Source organism: Syngnathoides biaculeatus, chromosome 5, assembly GCF_019802595.1.
Source record: "Syngnathoides biaculeatus isolate LvHL_M chromosome 5, ASM1980259v1, whole genome shotgun sequence".
NCBI classification, from domain to species: Eukaryota; Metazoa; Chordata; class Actinopteri; order Syngnathiformes; family Syngnathidae; genus Syngnathoides; species Syngnathoides biaculeatus.
The window spans coordinates 30,521,705-30,533,177 of record NC_084644.1 but is presented as its reverse complement, the minus strand read 5'-3'; the positions used below and the strand labels follow the sequence as shown (position 1 = coordinate 30,533,177).

Below are 11,473 nucleotides of genomic sequence, written 5' to 3'. Positions count from 1 at the left end.
AAGCATGTTGCCAAATGTATAGTATTATTAAGAAAAAAAAGTTCAAATATCTTTGAGGAATTGTTTCAATTCTATCAAAACTAAGTCATACATAATAGAGGGGAAAAAGATGTGTCATTCACAATTTACGTCCTTATTTCTCATAAAAAAACGTCATAATCTCATCTCTAAACTTATATTAAGTTGTACATGTTTGAGAAAAATTGTGTGATGTATACATAGTGTATATATTACAATAATTGCATATTTTATGCATATTTGGGGGATAAATCTCCAATAAGCAAAATTTAATCGTACAGAATAAAGTTTTATTTTTATAAAATTTTATATTATAACGTGTGTGTGTGTGTGTGTGTGTGTACATAACGAAAAAAAGCTCTGTTTAAGTATTTTTTAAAGTACTTCATTATGAAAAAGTTACTTACTTTAAGGAACAAAAGCAACATTTTCAAGAAAAAAACATATTTCTCTGAAAAGTTAGACAAATATAATTTTGTATACATTTACCAAATGTGTAATTTTTGAAAACGTTTTTAAAAAAAAAAAAAAAAAAAAGGAGGTATATCCGAGCGTCACTGGGAGGTTGGAGGCACTCCCAGCATAATTTGCGGTCTTAAGAGTGTAAATAGTGCATGTGTTGTCTATTTCTTCAATCATTGTTTTTTAATGTGCTGGTTATGCTATTCTGTTTGCTGTGGTGTGATCATTTTAGTTCCGATATGACACCGTCATCGTGCATGATATTTTGACTAATGACTTTCCTACACTTGTCATGATGCTTCAAGGTGAGTTCTGCTTACAGAAATAAAAGTGTAATTGTTCTTCGCTGCCCTATGAGCGCCACACTCTTTTTTTAAGGAAAAAAAAAAGTACATTTTAAAACAAAGCCTATATTTACAAATATATACATATATACATTACTAGAAAGGAAAAGGTGTAATGTTACTTCTTTTTTTGTTTTGTTTTTGTTTTACTTTTAGTAATTTAACAACAACAAAAAAAGGTTGTCGCCCCCCCCCCCATGTGGCCAGCCGCTGTCATTGCGCTCGCTTTGTTTGCATCTTTGTTCGCAATCGTCAAGTCAGAGCCTCCCTTTTCCGGAAGTTTCGGCGCTCACCAATGTAGCCTTCAAAATACATTTGTAACGATTCATAGTCCATATTAGACAGATAGACTGCGTTAAATTTAGGTTTTATAACATACTATATTATTATAATAAAGGAGTGACTCAAAATCCCGTCGGTTGATGGTGTTGAATTCGTGTAAGCATGGGGTATGGTTGTAGTTTGAAAAGCAAGCGTGCGATCTCTCGCTCTCACCGTGGAGGTAAAATGGCTTTTCTAATGTCTGAGCTGAAATTTGTTTATAAGAATTGAGAGGCAGAGGCATGATTACTAATTTAAAACCTGTCGCGATTTAACGCGACACCCCGTTGTTGCCGAGTCTTTTTTTTTTTTGTCGTCTTCGTTTTCGTTTTCCATGTGTTGCTTTTGTTTGCGTCAGTCACCGCCGCGCATTTCACAACTCAGACCCCCCACGAGATGGGAATTTTTCTGGCTTTCGTTTTACTTGTAGAGCTGAAGTTTTCCCGAAGCCCCGCACATCCTCCCATCCCTAAAATTTGATACATTTGACCAAAGCGCGAAGTGAAGGACAGGTGGTTTTTTTTTTCTTCTCTCCTCCATGTTTTTCACGCTCGCGCTGAACATTGCAGCTGTCATCTTCTGTTAAAGGTGAGGACAATTATTATGAGGGCTATTCTTAAATGTCTACTTCACAGTTCCCAACTTCTGGGTTGGGGTATTAGGTCTTCTTGTGTGGATTTTGCAAGTTCTCCAAGTGGTTGTGTGGATATTCTCCTTGTAGGCTATTCCGACTTCCTCCCATATTCCAAAACAACACCGAGATGGGGAAAATTGGGCCCAATTTGGACATTTTCACTGAGGGGTTTACTCACTTTTGTTGCCTGCCATTTCTACATTACTGATTGTGTAGAACTTTTGTCTCATTATTTTAAGGGTGCATTTACTCTGCTATATTGATCCCTTTAGCAAAATGTCATAAGTTAACTCTTCCCTACTGGAAAATGTGTGATAAACTGTTTACAAAAATGCTGAGTCACACCTAGGGGCAATGTAGAGTCTACAATTGATGCATGATTTTGGGGTGTTCGAGGAAAGCGGAGTACCTGCACAAAACCCATGAAGGCACGGGAGAACATGCAAACCCCACGCAGGCCGGCCAGGATTTTAACCCCGGTCCTCAGAACTGTGAAGCAGATGTGCCAACCAGTTGTGCACCACGCCACCAATCAGTATTATTGTTGTTATTCCAGCATGTCTGCCACCCTCGTGAACATCCGCGGTGGGCAAGAAGAATAGATAAATGAATAATATTTAAAATCTAAAAATGGGAAAAAGTTTGGATGTTACAAGAAAGTGCTATATTTTGAATATTAACCCTCTCTGGACCAAATAAAATTTTGCAGAGAGAAAAATCTGATACTTTCAGAAAATGATACTCTGGACTTAAAATTCTCAATTATATTAAACCTATTGGAAATTTGCAACCCCTGCCCTTTTATTATTATTATTTTGGAAAAAGTGAATTTTTCCCAAAATTATTGTAAAAATGGACAGCAGGTGAATTTTCCTAAATATTGCTCTTGTTTTTTAAATATTTTTAAAATGGACGGAAAAGTTAAATGTTACAAGATATCACAAATTTAGTTTTAGTTATAAAAAATTAAAATTGAATTTTACAAGAGATCACATACGTTTTCATTGGAAACATTTTATCAATGTTAAAAAATGCAATGCTGTATTCCACGATTCTTGAGTTTTGAACATTTCCAAAATGACAATAATTCACAGGGTTCAAATATATCATATAGTTTTTTCAATTTAAAATATTATTGAAATCTAAAAGAAAACTACTACGACATTTCATAATAGTGTTTCCAATTAATAATGTAAAAATCACAAAAGTTGAATGTGATGAATATATAGTTCTGTAACACAATTTCTTGAAGTACAAGATAAAGAGTTAAAAAAATGGCTTAAAGTATATTTAATTCATTGTATTTATTTTCCCTTTTATTGTATCTTATTTTGACAGCTGGCTGATTAAGTTGAAAATAAAATTAAGTGACCTTTTTTAGCCTTCAGTGTTTCTGTTCAAGGCTCGCAGTGAAAAGTTAGGACGTCACTGGCCTTAAGGCACTGAGCACAAAGTGCTCCATTGTAAATCTGCATTCGTGACCAAGACGTTGTCAGACACAGCGAGTCATGTTTACGTTGGCAACTAAAATACAAATGAAGTATAAATATACAACAAATGAGGTGATAAGGGTCATGAGTGGGCACAGTGACTTCAAGATTTCCACTAAACACGAGGATGACACCTCTGGGGGTGGCGACTATTTTATGTGTTTTTTGTTTTGCTTCTCGGTAAAAACCCACACATTGATGTCATGATCAATGGGAACCCTCTGAACAAAAAATAGCAAACGTTTAGGAATTTAAAGGGGAAGGAAAGGCAAACTATTTGCTGCATGATTTAGAGCGAGGGTGGCACGGTGGATCAGCTGGAAAGCGTTGGCCTCAAGGCTCTGAGGTCTCGGGTTCAATCCCCTACCTGCCCGTGTGGAGTTTGCATGTTCTCCCCGTGCCTCTTGGGTTTTCTCCTGGCATTCCGGTTTCCTCCCACATCCCCAAAAACATGCAACATTAATTGGACACTTGAAATTTCCCCGAGGTGTGATTGTGAGTGCGAATGGTTGGTTGTCTCCATGTGCCCTGCGATTGGCTGGCAACCAGTTCAGGGTGTACCCCGCCTCCTGCCCGTTCACAGCTGGGATAGGCTCCAGCACTCCCCGTCACCCTTGTGACGGTAAGCAGCTAAGAAATTGAATGGATGGATTTAGAGCAATTCGAATGAAGAGTGACTGTGAAGCAGTGAAGCTCCCGTATCTGAATGTGATTGGATGAGCGAGTGTCTGAATGTGATTGGATAAGGAAGTCAGGGGTTGTGGCAACCGCAGATTGCTGTTCGTCATTTGTGCGCCTAGTACCTCGCGTTACTTTGAAGTGATTGTTTTGTATGGGTTTGCACAACATCATTAGTTTAATGCTCCCCTATGGTAGGAAAGAAAATCCAGCCACTCATGCACTTTTGAGGCGGTTATTGGTGAACGCACTCATGAGGAAGCTGCTGTCGGCCACATCTCACACCTAGGCATTCGTGCGCGGACTCTGCAACAATACATGCTACCCCCGCTGCCCCCGCCTCTTCAAGGCAAATGTATAACTAACACAAACATGACAACAGGTACAATATTTTCTTTACATTGAATGCTTGGATTATTTTTTTTCAAATACATTTTCGGTGTTTAAAAGTGTGTTTTAACAACGTGGAAAGAGTAAAAAATTTTATTGGTTAACGTTAGTTTTTTAAAAATGGATTTACATTAATTGTGGGTGATTCTGGAATGTATACCCCAGGATAAGCAGGGGCTCGCTCTTGCGCCACACGCTCTTTCAAAGTGTGGTACGACTACCGCTTGTGGTACGCGGGCGCCCGCTAGTGGGAAGTGAAAAAGTCACCGTATTAAATACAAATAAATTGTACTATTATAATGAACTAAAATTGAACATATTACATTGACGTTTCAAACCACAGTTATGCAAGCCTGTTTAATTGTTTTTTTTTCAGTACTGTACATTTCATTTTGTTCAGTTCTTTATTTCAAATACACATTTGTCATTTATTTATATATTTATTTGATCATTTATTTATTTATCTATTTATTGCTTTTGAAGTCAAGTATTTTTAAGTACAATACTATGGATTTTAATCTTACAGTCAATAAATTGATGTAAAACCACTGCAGTTTTGGAATCAGAAGTCAGTAAAAAAAATTCAACTATTATTCAACTATTTCGAAACAGTGCTTGGTAACAAAAAAAAATACTTGCAATATTGCAACATTATTAAAAAAAACATTTCTAGTTTAGGTATATCAGCACAAAAGATTTAGTCCGCAAAAATTACTTTTGTGGGACGCATAAAATGATGTGGCGCATTGAGTTTGATGCCTTTGCTTTCGCGGTTTGTTTCAAATTTTTCATTGGAAGGACAATTTTTATTTAACTTTTGTGCAATACATTTTAATTTAATTATTTTTAATTTTCCTATATTCAAGCTAGTGTTCACACTAATGTTACAGAGGCTCCCAGTAATATTAAATAAATGTTTTAGCAATAAAACCTCTTTCTTGCTTTTGATGAACACTGGGGCTGTAGCTATCTGAGTGTTCTTCTTTATTAATCAATTTATTAGATGAAAATGTAACAAAAAATTCTACATGGAGTGGTGGGTGCATCAGCGCTAACAATTACACATCCACCCATCCATTTTCCAAGCCGCTCATCCTCACAATTAAATGAAAAAAATGTGGCTACCTTTTCATGAATATTTCTAGCCCTTAATTGAACACTTGGGCCTGATACTGTACCATTATGGTGGAACTTGGGGAGCTAATGTAAGTTTTTTTTTTTTTAGGTGGTACTTTGTGTAAAAAGAGAATACATCATACATCATAAAAACAGCATTTACTGGAAGCTCTCTGTCCACATCTCACTGGTCAGTGTTATACAGTATTTCTACACTTTAGTCTTGTGATCGTTACATTGATTACCCATGACATTTTACTCTGTGAATTAAAAAGCAGAAGTGTTGTCATTTGCTGTAAGTTCACAACAGGGCGGTGTTGGTGAGCCTCAGCTTTGTCAATGACTGTGCGCGCGAGGGAGGGCTCCCGATTTGAACCCACTCGCTGCTCTTGCTTCATACGTTGACATCACGGCACACCATGTGAGACCGACGCGTGTATTCTTGAAAAGCCATCTGCCGTGTGGACATTCATGTCAGACCGTTTCAGCTGCGTGAGCGCATTCTGACGACGGCATTGTTGTCTCCGCAGCAGCAGGACCAAGATGGACGTCAACCTGGACGGATTGTTCCGGTTTAACGACAGCTACGACTACGACGACGATTACACGTACAAAGATGATGACCCGGAGTCGCAGAGCGGGGAGGATGTGTGGATCCCACTGGTTTACTCGGCGGTTCTGATCCTGGGCCTGTTCGGGAACGGGCTGCTGCTGGTGACACTGGCGCTGAAGAAGCGAGCGTGGAGGACGTCTGATACTTTCATGCTCCACATGAGTGTCGCCGACGTCCTGCTGCTGGTCACGCTGCCGCTGTGGGCGGCGCAGGCCACCCGGAGTTGCGGATGGTGCATCGGACTGACTCTTTGCAGGATCAGCGCCGTTATTTTTAAGGTTTGGACCCTTTTTTTTCCCCATCCACTCACTTTCTGAACATGTTAGGGAAAACCACATCCAAAATGTAATGTGTGAGTCCAGAAGTGGCAAAACTACTTGCACGCTGTACTTGAGTAAAAGTACCACGACTTCTGTAAAAAAAAAAAGAAAAATGGGGGGCAGAGGGGGGGGGCAATCCTTATTTATTTCCTTTACTTAAGGAAAAGTAAAACAGTGCTGATACTGTTACAAGGTACAATAAAAAGCACTCGTATGAATAATAAGTGTTCATTAAAAGCTACTCAAGTACGGTAACATTTTATTTTTAAGTCACAGCACAAACATCAAATTTAACAGAACAGAAATATAAAATGGGAACGTACAAATTAAAAACATGGTCACCCTGAGTTATCCATTTAATTTGTATGCATCTCAAAACACTTATACCTCAAACCATCTTCCCTCCCATTAATTTATTCAAGCACGCCCCCACCTCCACCAAAACAACAAAGAAATTATTTTTTGTTGTTGTTTTTTTTTGGCCTCATCAGTCAAAATCACTTTCAGCTTCTCTCTTTTGACAAAAAGCTGGATTTGTGTGTTTTGGTCAAGAATTGATGTTTTGGGCAAAACCGACACATCTAGAGAAACAGAAAAATTTAAAAATAAACTTTTTATATCCTGATTAAAGGAGAGACTCTACTCTATTTGTTAGATTTGGCGTTTATATTTTCCCAGAAATCTCAGTTTAGAGCAGGAAATGTGTTAAAATGTCCATTCTCCGTGAAACAAAATCAGATTTTTTTACCTTCGCCTAGGTGAACTTCTTCTGCGGGATTTTTCTCCTGGCCATCATTTGTCTGGACCGTTACCTGTGGTTGGTACACGCCAAGCAGCTGTACTCCCACAAGAAGCCCACGTTGGTCCACCTCAGCTGCTTGTCGGTGTGGGTCATCGCCCTGCTCCTCACCGTCCCCGAGTGGCTCTTCATGGCGTTGGAGCGGCACCCGTGGAAGGAGGAGAGGACCCAGTGCGTCCTCAGCCTCTACCCCGCCGACAAGCGGCTGGCATCGCGCCTTCCCCACCATGTGCTCAGCGCGGTCGCCGTCATCGTCATCGGCTTCTCGTGCGCGACTCCGTGGCTCCAGCGCCCCGCCAAAACACTCCGTAAGAGGGTGGTCACGCTCATCCTGGTTGGGGTCTTCTCGCTCTGCTGGATTCCGTATAACATCGCGCTTGTCGCAGACACATTCAGCGGGGCAGGGAACACCTCCGACGGTTTGTCCGGTCTTCCCCAAAGGACCTCTCTGACAGTCACGGCGGCATTGGGCTGCATCCACGCCTGCCTCAGGCCGTTACTCTACTTCGCCCTGAGCGGCGATTTTAGGAAGTGGACGCTGGCGGCGCTGAGTTGCGTCATTGCAGAACCTAAGGGGTCAGTGTGGGAATTGGGCGTGGGTGACGACGCCTCGCTCGAGCAGAGCCCCGAGACGGAGGAGCTAAAGCAGATCGCCAGTGTGGAGCAGCAAGTGCAGTCTAAAATATCCACATAGCGGGGGGGGGACTCCAATCAAGTTTTGTACTAATTCACACTTCAGTCACCAGTTTTAGAACTTGGGACTTGCTTGGGTGGAACATATGAAAGACTCGAATCGACTTGACTTTGACTTGATCTTCATGAGCCTTGACAACTTTGACGCGAAATACAGGCTACATTGACTTACTGATGCCCCAACTTACAAGTTTTTTTCTGTTGTAAGCTATTGCATCATATTTTTTTTTTTTGCATTTTGTTACGATACAAAATTTTACACACAGGTGAAGTGGGGGAGAAAAAGTGAAGCACTGTAATACACTCCCATGTGGGCAAGGAAAGACAGTTACCAATGCACTTTCAGCCATTGATTGAACAGGACCAACAGCTAAACACATAAATTACAAAGAAAAAAAAATGAAAGCACTCACAAGGAGCATGGAACAGACATCATAATGTGGAAAATGGCTGACCGGTGCTGAAGTCAGAGGTCCTGACTTCACTCATCAGGCCACGCCCGGCTTAAAGGCACCCGTCAAACACAAATACACTGCTGTGTGTTTGCGTGTGAGACTTGCGCCTTAATTGCACTTCTTCAAATTATTATACATCTTTAGATTCTATTTAATTGTTTTATCATGTATTTATATTTTTTAATCCAGTGATATATTTCTTTATTAAAACATGAGGAAAAAAAGCTAAAGCGATGAATGGCATTTGGGAAAAATGTATTATGTGTTTATGTAATTGAAAATAAGATAAAGTCATAGACAATGTGGGGACTGGTTTTTGAACCATTACAAACAGTGATTATGAGCATGTTAGTAAAACTCACTAACACAAGTACAGATAGTGTTGACAGTACACGCTAGTACTAAGTGGATAATGTGCAACTGAGCAAAAATACACTTGACTGAGCTGATTAACCCAAGTAATGACTTGACTTGGTGGACATTTAGTAGAAACGCAACTTGCCTATTTTTTTTTTTTTTGCCCCAGTACACATTTAAATACCGATGAGTACCTCTGCCACATAGGTCCCTCTTGTTTTCTTAAAGATGCACTCTCAAAGGGAAGTTAGTGTCATGTGCTTCACAAACCGAGGAGGTGTGATGACTTTTAATGTCATGGGGAGTGTGTAATTTATTTAGCCACTGTTTCACAACATTGCTTTGTCACATTTTGTGCATGTGTTTTAATGCCTGTATTTTAATCCACACTGTTATAGCACATTGATGTAGTCTGACACACCGCCTAGCTGCCCCCCCCCCCCCCCTCAAAAAAAAAATGGATACAAGCCCCTCTTCCAGGTCTCTAATTGTTGGTCTTGGTCTCATAGTGGTTTTGATTTTGGCTTGCACTCCATGGTTTTGTCTTAACTTGGCCTCCAAGGCTTGGTCTTGACTTGGTCTTCAACTTACCTTTGCCTGAAAGTCTTGGACTTGACATGGCCACAAAGACCTTGTCTTGACTTGGCCTCAAAATCTAGGTCTTGACCTGGCTTTGGATGCTTGGTCTTATATTGGTTTTAAAGTCTGAGTCTTATCGGCCTCAAAATATTGGTCTCAGAACAAAGTCTTGGTCCCGTGGTTTTGGTCATGACTTGGTTCCACAGTCTTGATCTTAATATGACCATAAAATCTTGGTCCCAAAGTCATGTTCATGACTTGGTTTCAAAATTTTAATCTCAATACGTCCACAAAGTCTGGGTCTGGGTAGTGATCTGAAAATAGTGATTATAACCTGCCTTTTTCTTCATATTTATATGAAAATCTGAGTCCCAAATTCATGGTCTTGACCTGACTTCTCTGTTTGAAAGTATCACACTGGCCTTTGACTTGATTTCAGTTATAGTCTTAATGTTACTTCAGTTGTTCCTATCCTTTTTTTTTTTTTTTTATTGCTGGGCGGTGTAATTCAAGTGGTTTTATTAGCTAAATATTATTATGTGTTGGGAAGATAAGTTCCTATCCTTATCAGTGTTTGCCGTTTTCAGCTGTGCCGAGCCACTTTGTAAAGTCGACAGTGACATGTAATCTGGCCATTTTACACTAAGAACCACGGAGTTACGCAACAAGCACGTTTTAGAGTATGCAAGGGAATTTCCTGTCGGGAAAATCCTGCAGTGCATTTTAAAAAAAAAAAAAAAAACTTCAGTGTTACAACATTTTTGTGGAGAGCACACGGCAGGTTGACACAGATAGGTCGGTCATGTTTCTACTAGACTACTGAAAACTCTTATATGTGCACTCTATCTGTTTGGAAGGGCTTGTCTCTCACAGCCAACCAGACCAACCGGATTTGTAAGTCGAGACTGTGTAAATGTAAAGACTCGATACAAAGACAGACTGAGGAAACCTTTTTCAGGGTTAATCTTGTACGTATAGTCCTGCAACGGCTGTACTAAATGTCTCAAAACAATCAAAAAATGTGTATTCTGAGTCAGATGTTATTTGGTTTCCTCTCAAATAAATATGTTCTATGAAACTACAGAAAAAAACATGTTACAAGTCATAACTCAAAGCCATGACATATTGATCACAGTCAGCATATTTGGGTGAAGTTTGCAGGCCCCGCTCTGCTCCTTATCATCTTTTTTTTTCATGCATAGACCACACATTGCACAAGGGTGTGAAACTGTTTTTTTTTTCTTTGTTTTTTTTCCTGCATTTGTTTCCTGGCAGAATCATACGAGATGTTTTTTCATGAAGGTGTTGCTTTGTGCTATGAAGTCATTGAAAGTTTACACAGCTTAGAACAACGTGTTTAAAAGTTGCTTTTAGGTATTGAAGTAATTCCACTCTGTGCTGAGGTATAAGTAAAGTTATGTGTAAAAAAAAAGAATTTATTGGTCTATTAGTACTTTAGTAACTGAGCTATTTCTACTTCACCATCACTGATTCCCATGCAACTGTTCCTGATGCAACATTTTTGAGTATGACGTAATGGAGCAACACTTTTGTGAATACCCACCCATCTGGCACTATCAGAAGAGCACTACAGTATGCTGATTTTTAACCTCTTAACTCTATGAGATACTTCATACACGAGAGAAAAATCTGATATGTGCTTGCTGCTTTTTTGTGTGTAGTGTACTCAAGATGATCAGCCCAACACACAACACGTAATGACTTTTTTTGTCATAGTACTAAAAGTGACCTGAGAGAGGCAGCATGGGTCCACCAGACATCTAGAATGCCAAAAAAAAAAATACAGTATAAAGAAGAAAGAGGAGCGCAGTAGAAGAGGAAATTGAAGAATCAAGCTGTTAACTCTTTTGGTAACTGCATTAAGGTTGCAAATTCCTCGTCATTTTTATGTGACTGGCAACAGCGTGTGCTTGTAGTTCTGTTTTATGTCACAGTCATGGAGTTTATGGCTCAGTGTTGAAGTGTTGGTTTTTGGGGTGTGCAGGTCCCCCCTAATACATGATGAGGTTCTCGCTTGGAGTGAGCAGGTTGGATAGGATTAGAAATGAACTCATTAGAGGAACAGCCAAAGTTGGATGTTTTGGAGACAATGTTAGAGAGAGCAGACTTGGATGGTTTGGACATGTTCAGAGACGGGAGAGTGAGTATACTGGTCGAAGGGTGCTGGGGATGGAGCTGCCAGT

At 39.8% G+C, this 11,473-nt stretch overlaps 1 protein-coding gene across 11 annotated transcripts; it reads left to right on the top strand.

Moving 5' to 3' along the window:
- The first annotated feature begins 1,122 nt into the window (after nucleotides 1–1,122).
- On the top strand, nucleotides 1,123–8,311 carry LOC133500267 (C-X-C chemokine receptor type 3-like). Of its 11 annotated transcripts, none has more exons than XM_061818748.1 (6): nucleotides 1,333–1,657; nucleotides 4,146–4,329; nucleotides 5,563–5,643; nucleotides 5,754–5,874; nucleotides 5,984–6,344; nucleotides 7,145–8,311. In XM_061818748.1, exons 5-6 carry the CDS (start codon nucleotides 5,997–5,999, stop codon nucleotides 7,877–7,879), a joined length of 1,083 nt encoding a protein of 360 aa, XP_061674732.1. In that variant the 5' UTR covers nucleotides 1,333–1,657; nucleotides 4,146–4,329; nucleotides 5,563–5,643; nucleotides 5,754–5,874; nucleotides 5,984–5,996; the 3' UTR covers nucleotides 7,880–8,311. The 11 variants fall into 11 exon arrangements, with proteins under 11 accessions (XP_061674739.1, XP_061674732.1, XP_061674730.1 ...); XM_061818746.1 differs by having other exon boundaries at nucleotides 1,333–1,733; XM_061818747.1 differs by lacking the exon at nucleotides 4,146–4,329.
- Nucleotides 8,312–11,473: the final 3,162 nt, after the last annotated feature.